General features: G+C 38.6%; 1 protein-coding gene across 1 annotated transcript in view; it reads left to right on the forward strand.

Moving 5' to 3' along the window:
* Positions 1-23,053, forward strand: part of eys (eyes shut homolog) — a 139,806-nt gene that overhangs the window by 33,200 nt on the left and 83,553 nt on the right. The window contains exons 16-24 of the mRNA XM_033979314.2: positions 521-754; positions 1,205-1,327; positions 1,411-1,524; positions 1,961-2,074; positions 3,900-4,013; positions 6,198-6,395; positions 8,497-8,618; positions 13,008-13,129; positions 14,756-15,015. Of these exons, the coding sequence (XP_033835205.1) occupies positions 521-754; positions 1,205-1,327; positions 1,411-1,524; positions 1,961-2,074; positions 3,900-4,013; positions 6,198-6,395; positions 8,497-8,618; positions 13,008-13,129; positions 14,756-15,015 (1,401 nt within the window). The remainder of the gene's footprint in view (positions 1-520; positions 755-1,204; positions 1,328-1,410; positions 1,525-1,960; positions 2,075-3,899; positions 4,014-6,197; positions 6,396-8,496; positions 8,619-13,007; positions 13,130-14,755; positions 15,016-23,053) is intronic.

Consider the following 23,053-nt stretch of genomic DNA (forward strand, 5'->3'; position numbering starts at 1 on the left):
ACTTAACTGTTTATTACAGCTAAGACATGCAGGGGAAAAGACCACTCAAGACCCTATATATATTAAGTATAGAGGTGTACCTGATAAAATTTCAATTTATTTCAAGGCACAGGAAATCTTATAAATGTAGTGTACATGAGGGGTAAATAATGTAATTCTCGCATGCAAACCCTCTCAGTGGCTGCTTAGTAATCTTTAAATCAGCTCCTTTTGTTCATGCAATAGTCAAGCTTTGCACTTATATAGGAATAATATAGGATCTGTATGCACGGGCGCTCACATTAAGTACAAATGGCGGTATAAGCCATATATCGCAGTCTTCTTATTGTTGATACCCCTCCAGTGCCAATAGCGCTGCAGGACATGGTTGGATCAATGTTAATCGCAAAAAAAAAAAAAAAAAAAAAACTGGCAGTGACAATATTATGTAAAATCACAATCTGGGTAAGTATGTATGTGGGAAGCTGGACAGATACTGTACATAGCAACAATCTCTTTGCTTTGATCCCACTTCTTAAAGGATACTATGGCTACGACTGCTCCTCATCTGCTAACCGCTGTGTGTCTAATCCATGTGACCCTGCGGGGACTCTATACTGCGAGGATCTGGCAAACACTTACCGATGTGTGTGTCGACATGGATACACAGGGCCGCACTGCACAACCACCATAGACCAGTGTGTTGATAACCTGTGCCAACACGGAGCTACCTGTATAGACCTATCACCTGGGTTCAAGTGCTATTGTTCGCCAGGTGGGTTCAGCGTGTGTGGGAGGGTAAACTGTACAGTCTAATGTGTAGGTTATTGACTGAATGAGGCTGTGTATAGTGTATTGTGTATACTGTTCAGTGCTTTCACTTTGGTTTCCTTCAGTGTTAATTCAAAGGTAAAACACCCTTCATGCTAGAAAAGGTTTAGGCATCCAGACAGCGCCTTCTGTTTTACATTCTCTGGTTCAAACAAAACACATATTTGCCTTGTATATTATATCAGTGTAATGTAATATACCTGTACTATACAATATAATAAATGACATAATGTAGTTTGTATTTTTACTCACTTAGAATGTGTACACTTTACTTTTCACCATTATTAAAACATAAATTACGACCATTTTATTTATGGTCATAAGCATTCAGCAGCATCGAACTGCTGAAAGAACTCGCATATATTCTCATATTTTTTTTGTTTTATTATTACAGGTTTAAAAGGGCGATATTGTGAGATAGATATTGATGACTGTGAAGGTAACCCGTGTGGATCGCTGAGTATATGTAAAGATGCTCTTAATGGATTTCTCTGCTTTTGTGCTCCGGGTTTTGTTGGTAAGTCACCTTTGCGGATTAAAACTAATGTATAACTTTATTCTGTTAAGTTATATGATGATTCCATTGTCCACATTATACAGGACCTCAGTGTGAGACTGAAGTGAATGAATGCCTCAGTCATCCTTGCCAACACGGAGGTTCCTGTATTGATGAACTCAACTCTTTCAGGTGTCTATGCCCTCCAGGAATAACAGGTATTTGTGTATTGTTACACAAACTCTTTTTGAGATACTATGTGTTAATAAAAGCCTGAGTTTCACTGCACAGCGGGTATATAATTTAGTACATTGAATACTGTAGCCAACATGGCAGCTTGTACTGGCTGAAGATGCTTATTTTTGTTTTATGAGACCAAGCGTTGGCTGTTTGCTTTTCATGCCAGTGACAAGCTGTGCAGAAATGAAATGTCAGTTAACAATAAAAGAAAAATGGGGCACCCTGTTTTCATTGCAATGTACTTTCCCCATTTTACATGTGGAGTTTTTAAAGGAAGAAATTCTAAGAAAGCATAAATAGAGACTTGGGTAAAGAAACAATAACTTTTCAGGCAGATTTTTTCATGTTGAAAAGTAAAATGGGCTGTTTTGGCAAATTAGGCTCAACTATTTAAAACATTCTATGTCCCTATAGGCAGCAGCTGTGAAGTCAACATCGATGAATGTATGTCCTCTCCCTGTCTAAACAATGCCACATGTACTGACCTTGTGCACGGCTATGACTGTGTCTGCAGCCCGGGCTATGCAGGTACAGACCTATACAAATGTTCCATTCTTACTGTGAATGCATTGGATGTGATTTCACAATAGATGTAATGTAAGAGATGAAATTACACTGTACATGTGCTGCTTTGAAGCAATTTGAACTGAAAGTTGAAGGTCAAAAGCACCAGGAAATGAGCATGCTTAAGATAAGATTGCATAGAACCTTTGTCATATAAAGTGAGTGTTACAATGCAAAGATGAATGGTCATTTAAAAAATAGACTCAACTCTACAGCATATGGACATATGGACTAAATTGCAGATGAAATGACTTCAGTGTATTATACAGATGATGATTCACATTATGTTAATGCACATTATTACTACAGGCAGATACATGTATAGAGCTATGAGTGCTCATACATTCTGACAGCAGCAGGAAGGAAAGTCCTACTGAACCTCTCCTTCACTCAACGAGTGAAGGTGTCTAGAGTAGACAGGGCATCCTGTAGGAAGCAACACTCATGCTCCAGCAGAGATGTGAGTTTAGCCAGGACCCTCCTGTCCCCCACCTCCTGCACTGAGTCCAGAGGACAGTCCAAGACCCTCCTGCTCCCCACCCACTGCACTGAGTCCAGAGGACAGCCTAGGATGGAGCTGAACTTGTCTTGATGACCTTTCTGCTTCTCCCTGTCAGTGACACTGCTGCTCTAACAGCAGACCACACCATAGGCAAGGCAAGTTTATTTGTACACGAAGTAATTCAAAGTGCTTTACAGAATAAGAAGGACATTAAAATCACACAAATCAAAACATAAATAATCACAAATAATCATCATAAAATTAACATTAAAGCAGAAGAGTATGGAATAAAAACCTTTCAGTCATATGCACAGCTAAACAGAACTGTTTTGAGCCTGGATTTAAACATTGTCAAAGTAGAGGTCTGTCTCACATCTTCAGGAAGACTGTTCCAGGTTTTAGCTGCATAAAACTGAAACGCCGATTCCCCATGTTTAGTCCTGACTCTGGGCACCAACAGGAGGCCGGTCCCTGAAGTCCTCAGAGTGTGAGATGGTTCAAATGGCACTAACATGTGGGAGATGTACTTTGGTGCTGGGCCATGGAGAGACTTATGCACAAGCAGAGCTGCTTTAAAGTCTATTCTTTGAGCTACAGGAAGCCAGTGCAGAGACCTGAGCACAGGACTTATGTGCTTGTACTTCCTGGTTCGGGTCGGGGCCTGAGCAGCAGTGTTCTGGATGTACTGCAGCTGTCTTAAGCTTCGTTTGGCGAGGCCAGTGAGCAGGCCGTTACAGTAGTCTAACCTACTGGAGACAAATGCATGGATAAGTCTCTCCAAGTCCAGCTTTGACAGTATACCTTTGTTTTTTTCAATGTTTTTTAGGTGGTAAAATGCTGCAGATGTTATTGATTTGATGTGGCTGTTAAAGTTCAAGTCTGATCCATTATTACCTCTAGATTTCTAGCCTGATTTGAAGGTTTTAGAGAGACCATACAGAGTTGTAGAAGGTCCTCAGGAGAGGTCCCTCAGTCCAAAAGACCATTCCTGTACAGAGGTCCTGTGTGAGTCCAGTTTGTGGTTCAAGTGAACACTCTAGTGAGGGGGCAGTAGAATGACATCTGTGATTAGAAGAAAATCCAACCACTAACATCTTGTAAATATATTTTAATTTTATTTTTTAAATTCTCCATAATAAAGGACACATTGCTGAATAAAATCCAGTCAGTAATTCAATTCAAATAAAACGTTATAGGTGTACACACAGCCTCTTCAGAAATATTTAAGTGCTACAAGTTGGTGTCAGTCATGGATTAAACAAAAATGTTTGCTTTATTCTGTCTCAGGTGCAAAGTGTGAGGTTGACATTGACGAGTGCGATTCATCCCCCTGTAAGAATGGTGCCACGTGCATTGACCAGCCCGGTAATTACTTCTGCCAATGTGTGGCTCCATTTAAAGGTAATACGCATTGAGGGAATGGGGACAAAAGCACTGGGGACAAGTTAATTACCTTCACATGCTATTATTTTTACCTGTCTGAAGAAGCCTCCTCACCTGTCTAAATAAAACTACTATGACTGCATTTGCCATCAAAGGCTAAACAGAACAATTACTGCAATCTCAGCTGTGTTAAGTCATTTTTAATTACCGTTTTCACTGTATGCTCAAAGTTTACATTACGTGCTTTTTTGACCTGAAATTAGTTTTTATGAATCTGTACATTCAGTCTACCTCTGTTTTATATATTCTCATAAAAATATCCAGAAAGTCTTTATAAGAACCCAAGGTCAAACTCTGAACGACCAAATACGATTATTAAGCGTTGACTAAGGTGAAAGCACCACTCTGTAAATGTTTGTAGCCTTTAAAGTGATCCTACTAAAAAGTCATGAAATTTCCACAAAAGACCCTTCAAAATGAGTGTTGATCAAACAAAAACTGAGTCATTTAGAGATATTTCATTTGTGTATATGAAGCACTTCACCTTTTCTATTATATATTACATGCTGTTCAATTTTCCAGTCAAAGCTTTTTAAATATAAAACAAAAATGGAAGTTTGTGCGAAGGATTTGGCCTGTGGGATGTGGAGTTGCATTAATATGATATACAAAAATAACAAACCATAACTTTAAAGGTTTTAGGAGCGCTGAGCCAATTGGCACATAACATGATGTAGCGGAATGTTTCAACAGCTACATTGTATAGTAAGTCTTCATTTGTCTATGACCTTTGTTAGCTCTTTTACTGAATGTACCAGTATACTACTCAGTCCATTCCCAATTGAGCTGTACAATAGGCCTGCTGCTATGACAATAACAATCTTGATGACAGGAACTCCATTCAGTTCCACTTGAGAGCGCCGTAAGAGCCAGTGGCATTTAAAAACAGTGAGAGGGACCGACAGAGGCGCAGTGCTGTGGGTTGTTGATTCCCAATGAGAGTGACAGGCCCGGCAACTCTTTAATATACACACAGTCACTTAGTCAATTTGTATGTGGAGATATTGTCAGTTACATAATCCAATCTTTACTCACATCACTGTGTTTCTGACTGGGGACTGTCAATGATCTGTCATGGAAGTTAACTAGAGATTGGACATGGATAGATTTTTTTCTCTGGTGAATGCAAATAACTACAATCAACATTATTGTAATTTTAAGTATTGTTTACCATGTTGCTTTAACTGATGTGAAGTATTCTTCGGTAAATTGAATTGAAATTGATGTGACTGTCAGGAGTGCAGGTCAATATCAGGTTGGAGTTGAGTTTCAGGCACTAATAGTAGGCCTGCATGAGAAAACACCAAAGTCCAATTATCTACTGTCACTGACAAACACATATTTAAAGTTTACAGCCATTGTTTCTGAAATGCTCTTTGATTATTAGGATTGTTTGGTCTTTTCTTTCAGTTCAGCTAAAACCATGAATTTCTATTAAGAAAAGTTCCAATTTCCAAGTGCATTCTGAAAAAAGTGTCAGTCATGAGTGCTTTGTGGTTCTTTTGCTTTGTGTTTTTTTTCAAATGAGCATGAACCTTCACTTCAGTCTGAACATAAACTAATGATAGTTTTTACACCTATCAAAATATCTTGTTTTACCAATGCATATTCTATAACATATACAAACGTACTATTGTGTACTATTGTGTAAACTCTAGATATTATTGATTAGTTTTTAATCTATAGTCCACTTTGGTATATAAATAATTTCTAGACGTCAGAGCAAAGGTGAACAAATACTCCTACATCAGTCCATTGTTGCAGTGCAGTCATTTTCACCTCGCCCTGCTCTGACAGAAATGACACACACAAAAGCCTTAACCATGATTCCAAATCAACCTCAGTAAAAGCATGTTATAAAAATGTGCCCAGAAAGTACACTATAAATGTTCAAGTGTAAAAGTAAAGGTTCTTTTGATACACTTTATAGGCCTTGCAGTGGGTGCATGGTGTTTTTGTCTGTGTTTTATAGAGCAGGGTTGTAACAGCATGTAGTCTTTCTTATCACAAGGCCAGGTTCAAGGGAACAACCAATATGGCTTTAGTCTTTATACCCGCAGGTATACAGTGCCACTGTTTTTCTTCACATACTTTCGGTAGTGTGCTTGTCCTGAGAGTGTTTCTTTCCCCGGCTCCCTTCAGGCCATAATTGTGAGTTCCTGCCCTGTGAGGCCAGTAATCCCTGTGAGAACGGTGCTGTGTGCGTGGAGGAGTTGGATCAGGACCATTTCCCTTTGGGTTTCCGCTGTCGCTGTCGCCGAGGCTTCGATGGCCCCCGCTGTGAAATCAATGTGAATGAATGCAGCTCCAGCCCCTGTTTGCACGGCTTCTGCTATGACGGTAAGAAGCTGCCTATCTGTGCGCCACGCTTAATAACAGACATTCAGAGACAGTACAGCAAAGTACACCCACACACACCATCGCACACTGCGGATATGTCAAATTTGGTTTGGCTCACTTATGCTCTGGCTGGCAGTTTTCAATTGGGTCACCACTGCTGCTTATTAGCTGCAATAGTGTTATTACTGTGTTATGAGACTTGAGTTATTCCATGTGATGGGAGGATCTGGGACATTACCTGCTGGAGTAGGCTTGATTAGTTCCTTAACATCTGAGCAAATAGAAATCAATTAGGCATCAATGCAGTGGTGTAATTTGAATATTGGATTATATTAAATAGCTAGTTGCTCTGGAGCATGGGTTTTATATTTATGCTATCTCTTACATTAGGCATTAGCTAAGGCCTTAATTAACTGTCAATGGCTGCTGAAAATCATTTTTATTTAATAAACAATTAGTGAAGGTGAAGGAATTACTCAAAAGTGCAGGTTAACTAATGCATTTAATATTTTTTTCCCCTTTATGATGTCCTTCTCAGTGCTCATAATGTTATTGTAATGTAATGTTACTGACATTACATTTTTTATTGCAATATCAGTACTCTTAGTAATTATCTCCACTGCATGCACAGTATCTTGGGATATTGTATTATATTGTCAAACGCTGCTCAATCCTTCTAAAAAGCTTGTTTGTAGAGTATGCCATTGCGGTCCTTCAGTGAGTGCTAACAGTGGAGAGTGGCCAGCTGTCTTAACTAATCTCAAATACAGCCTGTTCACACTGGGTTAGTGAGCCAGGCCTGCAGGACCTTTTGGCCTTTACGTACCAGCACCAGTAGCCTGTTAGCCCATTGGGAGGGCCCTACATAGCCTCAGCGACCGAGATGAGTAATGCTACTGCCACCCAGGACCTAAAGCATTTAATGAGAGTAATAGCAAGAACATGCACCAAGACAGAGTGACAGCATAGATTACGTGGTAAATCTTTGGGATAATGAAGAATCCTGGGACCCTGAACGTGGAAGTAATAAATTCACCCCTGTAAGAACAGCAATTACCTCTGTCAGCCGTGTACACTGCTGTTGTGTTGGGGGGAAACAGAGCAACGCATACCTCGTTTAACACATTAATATTGAAATTAATAAATACTGTTTAATATTAGATCAGTGAAATATTCTCTGGAAAATGGTAAAAAAGTAGGCCCTTTTTGGCATTTACCATATTGTGCAGTGGCTACACATGTTAAAGTTTTAAGACCAAAAATGTGATTTACCGGACACTTTACAATTTTGTGTATTATTCATTCACCCGACAGTCGATGGTGGTAAACTATTATTGTAGACACAGCTGCTCTGGGGTAGACTGATAGAAGCGAGGCTGCATCCATACTAGGCAATGTGGCTCAGAAGTGCCTTGCCTAAGGACACAATGTCAGTATTTGCCTCCAGCGCCCCACTGTGGTACCTGGAATTATATAATTTTAGATGTTAATAATGTTAAAGCTAAAAAAAATCCTATGTTACTGCAATTTACTGTCTATCCTTTTTAAGACAGTGTAGGAAATTAGATTGCTGGGAGGCCACCATAGTCTTTTTTTTGTCTGATCTAAATTTGAACTTAATCCAGCTACACAATGTGTCTTTCCTTTGTTACACTTCTGCATGTATGTTATCTTAAGATATCTCATCTCTTTTTCTAGTATGTGTGTCTGTGTGAAACAAATGATTCAAGCCTATTTTGGGTATTCAGGTTTTCTCTGAATAGGAGTTAGATAAGGCGAGAAATGGACGAGAGGGCGGGTGAGTGACTGCTGCAGACAGTTCATTTAGGGCTGGTTAGAGCGTCTGTCAGGGTGATGGAGAGGGAGGCCACCTGTCACATAGATTCAGCCACCAATGGATTGAGTGATGCAACAGAGACGTATGTTTTAATGACTGTATCCATTAAAAGATGAAGTCACAGTGGGTGGATTTGCTTCTGATGTTCATAATCAGCATTTACCTTTGTGGGGATCCTGTATATTATCAAAGACCTACTGAGATATATCTGGATAATTTATGATGCAAGGTGTTGTAATGGTCGTTCTTCTCGTGTCTTTTCAGTGGTGGATGGATTTTACTGTCTATGCAATCCCGGGTATGCTGGACCCCGATGTGAGCAGGACATCGATGACTGCGTGAATCATTCATGCAGCAGGCACTCGGAGTGTAGAGACCTTCACCTGGTATGTGCCTTTAGTACTGTCTAACAAACTAGGGCTGACCGTTATGACAATAAAAATTAATCAAATTTTTTTTTCCCTCTAACTGATCTATGTATTCAATTTTATTTTAAAAAACAAATAAAAATATCTTAATTTCCTGAGCATAAACAGTTTTAATAAATAAAAAGTCAGACTTGTAAACATTGCCATTTAACACAAAAAATGTTTTTCCTCCAATGTCTGAACATTCCAAACCACATACTTTTACTGACAGTGGATTGGTTATAGACCCCTCAATTAAAAAGACCCAAGCTGATCACCGATGTTTAGAAATGACAGAATCCCCTATCTACATTCTAATTCAATTAATCATGCAGCCGCATAACAGACAAACTTTGTTGTGGTTGTTTTTTTACCTCATTGTAGACATAGATTATTGCAATAAGAATCAATAAATTAATAATGCTGCTATTTAACCTATGTGTTTGCATAGAGGTCAAGGGAGTGATGGACTCCAAAATATTGCAATTCTCATATAACTAAGGTAACTAAAATAGTAAATCCACTCTATTTTACTGAGTACGTAAAATTTGGGCTGGGCCATATTACAGAAAATCATCAAGATTTAGTTCTTCATATTGATAATCAAGATCTTTATTTTGTCTTTAGTCTGACATGCTTTTACTAACAGAGTATTGGCTGCAGACCTCGATTAAAAAGACCTAAGCATATTATTGACCATTAGAAGTGACTGAATTTTGATTAAAATGTGATTAACTACACAGCCCTACATTAAGTCTCACTTTCTTAACTGTACATGCAATGGTACCATGATGTAACTACTTCGTTGTGAAGTAGAACTAACAGTGGCGGTATAGTTATGATATCGTATAGCTGTCATAGAAACATTCATCAGTAGTAACCGCACTGGTAGTAGTAGCAGTAGAGACGGTTTGTGGTTTTATATCGACTCTAAATGTGATTGACTTGCAGTTGTGTTCCAAGTAATAGAGTCGATATGTTCTTATCAAATTTGGAAGTGTGTTTGAGAGCAGATGCCTCTAAAAGAGTGAAAAGTACATAGTTTTGATTGTTCTTGGAAAACACAATTTTTCATTCCGCCAAAAATCTTATCAAATTTAGAAGCATGTATAAAAATAAGCTGAGATTCGTCATTTCAACTTACTGCAACTAACTGACAGATTTTTTGTACTAATTCTTTTCTACCCAAAGATAATCATACCTAAATATAAAAGATTGGTCTGATGGATGATTTATTTGGCTGTCATCACAAAAAAAAAAATGAAATTGACCCTAGCTGTTTCTGCAAGCTGTTTTTCCCAATGTGTGGGCTTTATTGCGCCGTCTCCTACAGGCATACCGGCAAAACACTTGGAGCTAAATTATATACCTTTTTTTAACCCGGGCTATATTTATTCATGTGTTTTTCAGCCAATAACATTGATCTGTTTCCGCTGCAGAAAGGCTTGGGGAAAAGCACACTGCTCACAAACTGTGCAATGAGTACCAGGGGCCTTTTTCCAACAGCTGCTTATGTGCTAACAGATTGCAGCGCTAAAACAGATGTGACATAGATAAAGTTTGGGGATTTCTTCGCTCCACTCTGACAAAGATGGATAACTTATGCTGTACAACGCTCTCCTATAGTGTGTATGGTATAGCTTTCGAATAATCCCGCGCCCTTGGAAGGTACAGTAGGGGGCTAACGTGTTGCTGTTGTTTAATTACTGTGAAATACCATGACTGTATTTTATTTACAGCCCCATGATTTCACAGTCAAGGTGACTTTGTTGCCGAGGTAAAAATGACAATGTAACAACAGAATATAAAGATGAATAATGTTGTCAATGCAAGTATCTAATTATCTAAATGTCACTGTATAGGTTCAGAGAGGAAAACAAAATGTACTTATAAGAATAGTTTTGGTGTTTAGTCATTCTTTATAGACAACTTAAAGGGCCCATTTTCTGATCAGTGGTATAATGTTTTTTTCCTCATCACAAACATGGCTGGAGTTGTTTTGTTTCGTTCACACATAACACACAAACTGTGTATATTTAGGCTGAGTTCTTCTCTCAAAAAGAAAACTCTCTGTTCCACCTTGTGATGTCATGTGGTAAAACAGGAAGTGCCCCACTGTGTTTTTAAACTCCGTACACCTTCACTCGAATCATTTGTATTTGATTTCAGCCCAGGAATCGCCAGTCTCTTCTGAAGTTAAGGTAAAAGGAGCTGTTAACTTGAAAAATACCACTTCATGACATCACAAGGTGGAACAGAGCATTTTGAAGTTTGGAGATGTAGACAGACTAATATTAAAGCATTACTCGAGCATGTGTGAATGAAACTTAACATTTAAAGCTCACAAGAGTCAGTTTTGCATAACATGACACATTTTTTGACTTGATTAAACCTTTACTTGAGAGTGTATGTGTTTATGTAAATGTAAGGGTAATATAACTTCTTCTTTGTTTGCCATAATTTTATAAATAGTAGATATTAGATATTATTAGTCGATCCATCTTCTATAGTACATTGTGAGAAAGCAAAACATTTAGTAAATGCCTATGACTTAACCTGAAAATATCAGTTTGTAGTAATGTCATTAATTTCAATAACCTTCTTCATACTTATCTATTTTGCTATTTTTATCGTCATTTTACCAACCCAGTATTCCTAAAACACATAGATTTTTGGGCTCTCCTTCAGATATTGTTTACATTGCTTTTCCACCCATACTTACCCACTATCCCACCAAGCTTTCACTTATTTCAGAGAACTGTGGTCCCTGAAGGTGACTTAGCAGCAAAAATGAGATTATGTCCTATTGCCAGGGGTAAGAAATCACAGTCTCCTAGAGGTATCTAATTTATCACCAGATGATGCCATTTTCTCCCTCCACCTCCACTGTAGCACAAATTATATCAGACAAAGTTTAACAGCTCTCCCCCCAGTGTATAAAACATAGATTAGCATGCATTCAACCAGACGCACCCAGGACCTTTAGACAGGAAGTTGGCGGAAAAGAAGTGGGAAAAACCCTCGACTATAAGACTCTCTTCATCTTGTATGCAAAGAGCCATGTAAATTATACGGTCAACAGACAACAAGCCATTCGTCTGGTGCTGCGTGATTAATTGTGACTATGTGCACTACATATCATTGATGGAATAAACATGGAGTGGCCCTTGCCGTATGAAAAAGCAAATGCTCAAGGAGAAAGGGATTATATGTTGTTTGCACATAGCATAATACAATTTTGAATGCAAATGAAAGGAGTGGAAATTGATGTACTTGTACTAAGTGGCAAAGCGGGTAGTTATAAAAGCGAATGTGGTAATTTGTTGAAGTAGTTTAGAGGTGTACAGTATGAAAATGTAAGTATTTTTTACATTTATCGCTAGCTGGGCCCCATAACAAAACAAAGTGAACAATTTCATGTTCTCATCCCTCTGACAATATGCCATTTTGGGTATATTGTGGTTCAGTGCTATGCTCAAATACACTTTTCCTCACCCACTTGGACACCCTCTGTAATGCTCTGAGTAAATGTCTGGTGGATTTCATCAATCACTTTGAAATGAGTTGAAATGTGCTCTCAGAAGTAGCAGATGTCTTCAGATTCAAGAAACTTTATTAAGTTTCCTTGTAAAGGCAATATAAAGAAATTAAAATCGTGATCTGGCTCTTAGAAATTGGATTTTTTTTTTTTTTGGCATATGACCCACCTCTAGTTGCGGCATTACTCATTTACTGTACTTTTCGTACTATGTGAAACTGTGATGGTATTAGTCCTTTTTTTAGTGATACATATTGGCATTGAGTTTATGGCATATGATCTAAAGTGAGCTATAATACAAGCTGAAGTAGTTATAACAGTGGAGAGCAGGTGTCACTGTTTAATAGAGGGTAGTTAATCAGTAGATACAAAATTTACTGTTACTGTTATTTTGTCTGGATTGTTTTATTATCTTTAATGAACGAACAGTACCTTTAAGTACTTTTTTAGTATTTTGCACTCACGTTCGTTGACCATTCTTTTTACATACAGTGTAGGCGTTGGCGGCATCTGCATGCCGGTGGCTGAAAAACCACTGCGGGCCTTAACACTTTAACATAAACATTTGTATGAGTAGGAGGCTAAATGTTTTTCAAAATAACAAGTTTGTAAGTGATGCAGTATCTCTGCAGTAAATCTAAAAGGTCATAAATAATACAGCCTTATCCCTCTCCAGACTGTATTACTGCTTAATTAACACTGACGCTTAATTACCGGCATAGCCCCATTAGAGCTGTAAACAGTTATTTTACGACACTGAGACAAGTGCAGGTGTAAGGTGCCACTTTATTTCACTGTTAACCCGATCGTCCTGTTTTTTGTATTCACAGACTTATGAGTGTGTGTGCCACTCCGGCTGGGAAGGGAAGTTCTGCCAACAAGAAATTGATGAATGTTTATTGCAGCCATGCAAAAACAACGGCACCTGCACCGATCTTCTCAGTGGATACCAGTATGTTTGCAGGGGGGATTATACACTCGATACATGTAGTAGGGAGGGAAAATGAAATCAAACATCTTGAATGATAAAGTAAAGTTAATGTGACATCTACACAGGGAAATTAATATTTGGGTCTAAAATTCATCTATTTATTTCTTACAAATGTATTACAAGCTGAATAGATGTGATTATTGATTAACCAAGTAAGTGATAGTTAAAACTAGTAGAAAAAAATAACAATTTAAACTATTCTTTGTGCATTATTACTAATCCAAAATAGGCAAAGTCATCAGAAAACATTAGCATTAAAATTAGGCTTATCACAATCTCATAGTTCCACATAGTTAATGCATACCACATGCTCATATTCTGGAGCACGTTTCCATGGACTGGACTGTGGGTCCTACTCAATACGTAGCAAAATGTCCTTTCAGTGGCAGCAGAGATAATGAATTGCAGATGGCAGGTAAAACAAATGAGTCAATCAATGGCTCACAGCATGAAAAGGTTTCCGGGGATCCGTGCCTCATCGGTGTAGCTGCTATCTGCTGCAGCTAATGCCCCTCTCACGGGGGACACGTAAAACTGCTTCAGGTGGAAAAATGGGGGGAAAGATGGAGACTGGGGGGCTGTGCAGTGGAGTGTTCAGCAGTGGCCGGGTGCTCACTGCCACCAAGCGGAATATTCAGCTGCCTTAAGAGCGCACACTTCACATATGCCCCCTCTCTTACACAAGGATTCCCAGTACAATTGGCTCTCCTGGTCTGTCTCTTACAAGGCATACATTTCCATTTAATCCCACTCAGTGCTCTAACCTCCTGTGTCCTACATTCAGCTGTCCAGAATTAAAGGCTGCTCTGGCCACTGGTGCAATTAACCTGTGAAATCCCCTGCACTGTCTGCTGGTGAGAAGCAGGAGGGGACTAGGGCGCAGCAAACACTCTGGATTTGTATGCAAGGCAATGTAATGGCTTACTCCATCAAAGCAAATTGTGTAAGCGGTGGTTTCACAGAATTGCTTAAAATGGTTGGAATGGCTCAAATGTAATGTTTGTTATCAAGGTATAGAAAGTGTTTTGCAGTCATTGGATATGAAAAGTGGGGTTTCAAATATGTTGGATGTTTTTATTTTTGTGTTATTTTTTTAAAATTTGGATAGAAATGACACAACAAATGTTGGATAGTCTGGATGTCTGAATTTTTCTTAATTATTTGTTCTAGTGCAGTAGATAATATGCATTCCACTATGATCGAGACAACAGGTAACAGACAACTACAAATGTACATGCCAAGCTTGCAATATGAGGAAGTGAACTGCATAATGGAATACTCAAATGTAATGCAACACTCAAATGAACAATATGGATGCTGTGTACTTCAGGTTGAACTTTTCAACCTTGTTATTGTTGTACAAATATACTTTGCAGAGGTGCTATTTGCTTCTTCTGGGAATGTAAACATGTTCTATATAACATTGTTTATTTACATTATTAGAAGAAAAAAACTTTAGGCACTGATTGTTTGAAATTGGTGTTTGATCTCTCCAATGATACATATAATCTTGTAAAAATATTCATAGAAAATGTGTTTATCATGGATTGATTTGAATGCAGACCTCTGTTCTGTTGTCTATGTGAGGTGTACGTGCGGGCCCGGATGGACAGGTGTGGACTGTGCAGTGAATGTGAATGAGTGCGAGTCGGCTCCCTGTCTGAACGGAGCGCGGTGTCAGGAGTCAGATGTACCTGGAGAGTTCCACTGCACCTGTCCCCCCTTCTACAGAGGCCCTGTGTGCAGCCAGCCCTACGACCCCTGTCACCCCCTGCACGACCCCTGCCAGCACCACTCCACCTGCCTGACACGCTCCGATGGAACAGCCGCGTGCATGTGCCCAGCTGGTGAGTGAGCACAACTTGACTACTGCAATGCAGACATAATACAATACATGATTTAACCTGTACCATACTGTTATTTGAATGGGTTTTCAATTTGAACTGAAATATCTTATCTGTGCATACTGTTTCCATAGTAGAATGTTAGCTTATAGTTCTTTTGAGGGTGATGGTAGATATAAATTAATTGTGTAAAATGTAAAAGTATCATATTGGTGTTCTCATGGTTAAGATAAATAAGTAATTACCAATTAAAACATTTATTAATTCTCCCTTTGTGTAGTGAAAACGAGTATTTCATGCCCTAGTCGTCAAAAGAATTAACTCCAAGACAATGTTTTTTATTTTCTTAATTCTTGTTTCAGTCCTATGTTTGTCTTGCACAATTTTATCTATGGACATTTCCTCTTGGTTGGCCAAATACGTTAAAGGTTTAATACAAAGAATCATTAAAATGGTGAATTTTAACGATTGTGAATCTTTCCAATATCACAGAACTATATTCAATTTTTTTTTTTTTTTCACAATATGCTGACAACAAATCAGTATGACAAGTGCTTAAAAACAGATTTTCACAAACAAATGGCACCTTAAATCTCTGACACAGCCATCTGGAGATGATTATGTTCCAGACTAAATTCAGCTTGACGTGTGGGATTGGTTGATATCACTGTAGTTGTGGAAAATGCGGGGTAAAATTCACTGTTGATAAAAAGTTGTATTTTAATGTGCCGCTGAATGTGCAAATGGGGAAAGGCACACTGTAATAATCCTGTTTCATCTGTAGCTTCTAATTGTGCTAACTATGTCGGTGGAAGAGCAAATTTCCTTTGTATTTGCCTGTTATTTATAGATAATACTCATCGCAAAACTAGGCCAAGGCCAAGATGAAAATCAGCAACTCATTTATCAGAACTGAATACATTTGGCCTGTCATCAAAGTAACTCTTGATTAAGTATGGTAGTTTTTGCATAATGCTGTTGTTAATATGTATCATTTTCATTTCTGTGCAGTTAACTCAGTTAAAGTCATTCGGACTTGATGCCCATCTATTAATAATGCATTGTTGAACTGCATTACTTGTTTGGCTGTTCTCTCTCCTTATGATGCTGCTTCATGGCAATGTCATAGAGGGACAAACCCAGAGCTGGAGATCTTGGAGCCTTTCATAAGAGAGTCTGGTATTTAAAGGTGTAATCTGTACATGTTCTTACACACTGATTGCATGAATAAGAATCAACATGTATTTAGATTAGGACGTTTTGAATCATTGTTAAGTGCATACGTGAGGGGCTTAAGACGGTATAGGAGTAAGTTGCACCTAATGGTTCTATCAGTGCAGAGATGAAAAGATGTTGCCAGATATAAATAGAGCGACTGGGTTGGTTTCAGAAGGCTTCCTTAGAGAGGAATAGGAAATTAGGTGCTGGCTGCATACATTACACCAAGAGCTTTGCGTGGGCTTGGTCGTTTTCACTTCACACAAGCATTGTGACTCACACTATTATTATTCACCATAAATCCATCCTACAGAGCTACTACGCAACAAACACAAAGCTGTTATACAACCCCTGACGTGATCCCTGTGCAACCATTTTTCAAACTTGTTATTTACCATATAGTGTAGGTTATTTGTCAAGGAAATTGTGTAGGCCTCATGTTATTCCCAGACCTAATTAAATTAGAATTTGTCTGCTTGTGTCTGCCAGATTTACTGCCATAAGCAAATCTCTTCCCACTCACAGAGGACAGACACCTCATGGTAAACATTATCAAGGTTAACTGGTTATAGAATCAGCAGCAATTAACTCCCTGGCCATGTTGTTTTGTGTAGAAGGAGGCACGGATGCTTTACCATAATACTGAAAAAACCTGTGTTATTATAGAAGTATTATATTATAGAAGTAGAAAATGTAAACATCTTGAAATCCCTCCGGTCTACTCTCAGATTGAGACTTTACATAGGCTATGGCACTGTGGCAGCTGCACATCACTGAAGCCTGGGGCAGACACAAAGCTTTGTGCTGATAAAACAGGCAGTAACAGTTTATCCACTTGTAGTCACAAAATGTATTCTGCATCTAGCTTTTAATTCATATGGGACCTTTGGTTTCCAAAATGCTTGCAGAATAGTAATCTCATAGTAAAAGTAATTCTTACGGTTGGCATTTCTGAAGGCACAGTATAATCATAAAACATACAATAGTATTGTTACATGTATACAAAAGCAAGATTGTACTTAAATATGATTAGATATAATATAAATTACAAATTTATCTTTGTCATTAGTTACAATAAAATTTAATTTAGTTTGAAAAGAAGAAATGCTCTCGTCTGCATTTATTCTAAAAGAAAAGGCATTAAAATAGTGAATACATTACCCCTGCTGTATTCAAAGCCTTATTATGCAAAGTGTGCACTCTTGGTTTGCCCTGGACACTTCACTGTGTCACTCTCACAAAAAGGGTGATGTAGCAACTTTAGTATTGGTTCAATAGGAGCTAAAAAGGAGCCATTAGCAGGTGCCTGGTGGGAGCAGTTTTAAGGGGATTTGTAAAACACAGTCACAATGGAAGTACGTTTTGTCTACAAAGGTACAGAGTGAGACCTGCGGGCCAGAACCAAACCAGGTTGAAAGAATGTTCTTAAAGTGAAAATGTAAAGGCATTTCCACAGTCCACCTGATTACTGTAGCTCTTGGGGGGAGTTTTTGTTCTCCACTGAGACTCGGACCAGGAGGCCTAAGTCATCTTCCCTTGACCAGCACAGATGTTCCACTTTCCCCTTAATGAGCGCGCCACAGCGGGGAGTGCCAGAGCTGATAGAGGAGCAGCCTGGAAACAGGAGAGCTAGAGTAAAGGTTGGGGTGAGGGTCACTGGCCGACAACCACAACAGATGAAACAAACACGTACTGCATCGTTCAGCGCGGTTTACAGAGGAGGGTACACTAGATTCACGGCCCATATGCTACAGTGTCCTTGGAGTGTAGTTTGGCCAATGTTAACTGTTATTTAACCCTATTTTCTAAAGTTTTGAATTTTCTAGGCTTTATACAATATTTTGTGGACTTATTTCAGTAGTTCAGCTGGAAGTAAAATGCACATCCACTTTACACACTGCACATTATCCAGATAGCTAAATAGCTTTTTAAAGAAAGTTATGAAGAAGATTAAATATCAATAATACAAAAAATAAACATAAAAATTGGAAGAGAAAGCCACCAGAGATGACCAACTTCTGCAAAGGCACAAATCCTATCTGGCGGTGTATGCAGCTCAACTTTATACCAGATGCCCTCTCTGATACAAACCTGCCATTTACCCAGGAGTGGAGTCGGCATCCATAGCCAATTTAGAAGAACTAGTGTGTGTATAAAAAGCTGTTGGCATTGTAATATTTTTCTGTATGACTATTATGAACCATTGGCACATTCCCATGATTTAAATGGAGCCATTTAAAAGTGACATATAGTTTGCCTCAAGTACCCTGTATGAGCTGAAGAGTTATGATTCGTATGCCATGGGTGAATTAATTCTCAAGCATTGTGCTGTCTCTTCACATGCAAAACGCATTTGGTCTCCATGGCCCAGAATATCCCCAGAGGTGTTCCTGGACAGATGGAGTACAAACCTCCTCATATTTGCATGCCATGCTACACTAGCCTTCACCTTCCACAAGATTGAGACTCTGTCCGACCAAACAGTTGGTTAATGAGCAGCCAGGAGGACGCGCCAACCAGTGCACTGACATACACTCCATATCATCTTTGAAGAAGCACACAGAAATGATAAGCCTAAAAAGACATGTTTGAAGCATATCCAGTGGGATCATCCAAGTAATAATTCTCAATTATAGATGTGATTATAGATGTGAAAGATGATCATTTATGGTATGGCAAATTATATACTAATTAGCAGCTCTGAATTAAACGTTTTATATCTAAAAAGCAAAAGACCGCCATTACAGCATCAACCCTTCCTGCCTCTAGCTTTAACACAATTTTATTAGGAGTACAGTGTGTCTCTTTACAATTTTCAAATTTAATTATAAAGGCAAGTGATGACATATTTTAATTAGATTTGTTCTGTTGTACTCAGTGATTATAAAAGTTTTTAATCACATTGCATTTTTCGTGACTTCCTCAATCAAACATTTCCAGAGCTTTGGACTGGAAGGAATGGACCAATTCCATGGCCACCACATTCAGCAGATGTCACGCCTCTGGATTTGTTTCTATGGGTCTGTGTTAAAGATGTCATGTATCAAACAAAGATACAGGACATTACTGAACTAAAGCAAAAGATAACTAAAGTCTGATTATATATCTGATCAACTGCCTTTGTAATAAATGTTTTAAATTGTAATGAGACTTTATGGACACTCTATATTTTATCTTCTCAAGTTGTAAAATTGTAAAAAGAGATTAAAATAGAGATGATAGAGATAGAGATTTGATATATACAATTCAGACTGAATGCTGGTCCTGACACAATACTCCATATCAATTTTAATTTAAAAACAAAGCAACAAAAGTGTATTATTTATTTATATATTTTAGCGTTCTAATATATTTTCTGAACACAAAGGGCTGCCAAAACCACAACAGAACAACTGCAGTCTCAACTCACTAGAGCCAGTCTTCAAAACAGACGTCACATCCACATCCACTTGTCGGCATAGCAACCAAGTGTCACATACGAAAGCAGTTGCAACAACACATAAACAGGTACACAAAAAATCTGATCATTACAATATTTATTTGTTTTCGCCACATGTGGTCTCTTGTAAATACATACAGTATATTCTGCCATGACTAGGATGAAGCAAAAGGTAAAAAAGACCATTTTGCTGAGGTGAAAAATCTGATTTTCTCATGAGGTAACGGCACATAAGTTGGAAGGCCGTCTGACTCTCTGCATGTTAAGCACATTTCCTTGCATGTAATCCACTGTGACATTTGTGGGAGTAGTATTAGGTAATATTCTATAAATGTGATGGCAGTTGGGGAAGGCAGCGAAATATTGAAATGTAGCAGGTGTAGTAGGTCTCGGCATAAAACGCAGGCCCATCTGTGAGCAGAGGTCTCAGCACGCTACTGATATTTCATGGCTGAGGGCAAAAGAGCATTTTTATTCTCCAGTTTTTGCTTTGAGACCTTTGTTTTGAGGCCTAGACAGGAACTGCATTCACAAGGAGGAAAAGCATCGGTGAGCACAGAGGTTTCAGAGGTATAGCTTTTATAAACCTCTCCAGTCATTATAACGTTTAACCCCTGTATTCACTGCTGCAGGTCAAAATACTGAAGGGAGAGTGTTCCACTCCAAGGACAGGGCTGCCAGCTATTGTTTATCAAACAGTGCACTAAGGATGTCATGCCTTACTTATCTATAAAGGTGTCTTTTCTGTGGTGAGCTCTTTGATTGTTTGCTGGTAACAGAGTCAAGGGAGAAGTCTTTTCTTTTGTGGACTAGGAACAGCAAGTAATCAGCTTTGTCCCAACCGCATGGGGTGAGTTATCTAAAGGGACTGTATTATTTTGAATCCAAATTGATTAATGAAATAGCATTTACTTCAGAATAATATGGCTGGGTAATATGGCTCAAAATGTTATGATATAAAAGAAAAAAAAAAGTCAATATAATTGCCATTGGACAAATTAATGAATGATATGTATTGACTTGTTTAAGGATATCCAGAGGATATTTATAGTTCTACGTGTGTTTTAGGCTCTGTAGACACAATCCGTGTCAGTGCATCTCTAGGTGTTATTTTGGCATATTCCAAATAACATATTTCAAAGCAATGTCCTGACATGGGCCAGCTCTTCTTCTGAACTTCACAGTTCAAGTTTACTTATGCTTATGTGAGTAAAATTGTATTTTTACCATTACAGGTGTTAGGGTTTAACTTTTCATGTTTTTAGTGTGTGATTTCTTCATCTTATTCACAAAGAATATAAATAACATCATGTGTAAGTTAATGCGTGGTAGACATGGATACCAAGACCATATGGTTAAGTAAAGCCCATGGTATAGTTTGCCCTTTGAATTCAACAGACGGCGAGGAATATGTTTTTTTTTCTTTTATGTTATGTGTTTTCTTCTGCCCTGTTTAGTGCCTGCTGTTGGCAGAGCTGGCAGGCAACATTGAGGCGCATCAAGCTCCACCAATCAAATGGCTGAGGGCGCCCCGTGTGTAGCCTGGGAGGCAAACTCACTGTGCACAGCCACCAAAGCTCTCTACATGTGTCAGTGTGAGGGAAGCAAACGCCAATGGCAACCTGCAGCAGCAACACACATTTAAGGCACTGGGCTCATTTAGTCTGATTTTTTCATCTGGGCAGCACAGGGAGTAGTGGTTAATGTGAGTTTTTATACAGTGAAATATTTTTTAATTTAATGTGTTTGTACAACGCCTCAGTTATCCAAGCAGTTCCAGGTTAACTAAGGTTTTTAGATTAGGATGCTTCAACTTCGATTCAGTTTTTAATTTCTAAGGCAACTGCGAGTAGATGGTATATACAGAGTGAAAAAGCAGGTTTGAGATTTTATTTCAGACAATCACATTAGCACAATGTTGTGTTGTTTTATTAGATTGAAAATGATTCAGATCCCTATTGAGAGGAAAGACTTTGTTGCCACTTGACAATTGGAAAACCAAAATAGGATAAGTGGTCTGAAATTGCAGTCTTGATTATAATAGCACCATATAGATGAGGCTAGCTCTCTACTTTTATGCTGCATGGATTAAAAATGTCATTCATTATGCAAATGTTGTTTATTATAACTAGTGCTATAGCAATAATATGGTTATGAGGTCTCAATGATGAAATGGTGCAAGATAATTGTATACAATGATTATATTTCCAGTATTTAGGAAATCACTTGCAGGTGTCTTGTAAAGACCTCCACTACTAAACACCTGTGCTCAGGCTGCTCTACATTTGTCTTTTTTCACTTTCCTGTATGAATGAGTTAGTATGCACTGATGATAGTACAGAGATATAATATATACAGTAAAACAGGAACATTAGATGACCTGCTCAAATTACTATAAAAAAGAGGTCTAAGGCACCATTTATACTGCAGATACAAAAATAGTCCTTGCTGCAGCAGCTGCACAAAATGAAAAGTTTAAATAGTAGTTACTAATGTAATGAGGTTGTGCTTTTATTAGCAAAGCTGAGGGGTGGCCCAGGTGTGGAGCAGTTAACTGGCTTCAGTTCAGAAGTTTACTCTGAAGAATTGTTTCTTTAACCCACTTACATAAGTAGCGTTGTTTGGACTGTAGTATCCAGTAGGATTATTATAATGCCTTTACCTCGACCAGCCACTTCATTCATTTATCCAATTTGAATGTGTCAAATGTGTATGTCTTATTGGAAAACCAACCCTTCCTGTGGCGTCTGAAACAAAAACACATTTATTCATAGACGGTTATATATTAAAAATGTGTCACTGATTTTATTTCTCATAGGATCCTTCAAGCTAGTGTCAGCTCAGAGAACGTTGCAGTTAGCAGTTCACATTGTGTCATAAATATAATGCAGAGATCTAACTGAGGCTGGTTTGAGGTGTGACAACGCAGACAAAGCCCATTATCTATACCGCGCCACAACCGTAATATAACATGAGGCTTCTCTTTGAGCAGCGGGCCCATCTGCATGACAGCCCCTCTGATAAGAAGACTATAGACACAAATGTCGTGGTCCAAACTAAATTCTCACTCTTAAAATGAAGACATCAGTCATCTTTCAATTGAAACGTCTATCAAAGTTAGCTGTGCATCCACCAGGGATTACCTACAATTTCTTTTCCATGGAGACGTTAACTGGCAGGAGCTGTGATCACAAGCTGCAGCTGGAGCCAGTGATGGAGGGACTGCACCTGCCTGGGGTATCCCTCTGTACTCTGTCAGGGAACAGCCTCCAGTCAGTTCTTAGTGCCACAAGATGCATTAGGTTGTGGTGACATTCGGAATAGTCCCTGAGGTGCTCTACCATTGCTTTGAGTGACAGGTCGGCTGGAGAAACCGGCACTGTC

The sequence above is a fragment of the Periophthalmus magnuspinnatus genome, chromosome 15 (assembly GCF_009829125.3).
Source record: "Periophthalmus magnuspinnatus isolate fPerMag1 chromosome 15, fPerMag1.2.pri, whole genome shotgun sequence".
NCBI lineage: Eukaryota > Metazoa > Chordata > Actinopteri > Gobiiformes > Gobiidae > Periophthalmus > Periophthalmus magnuspinnatus.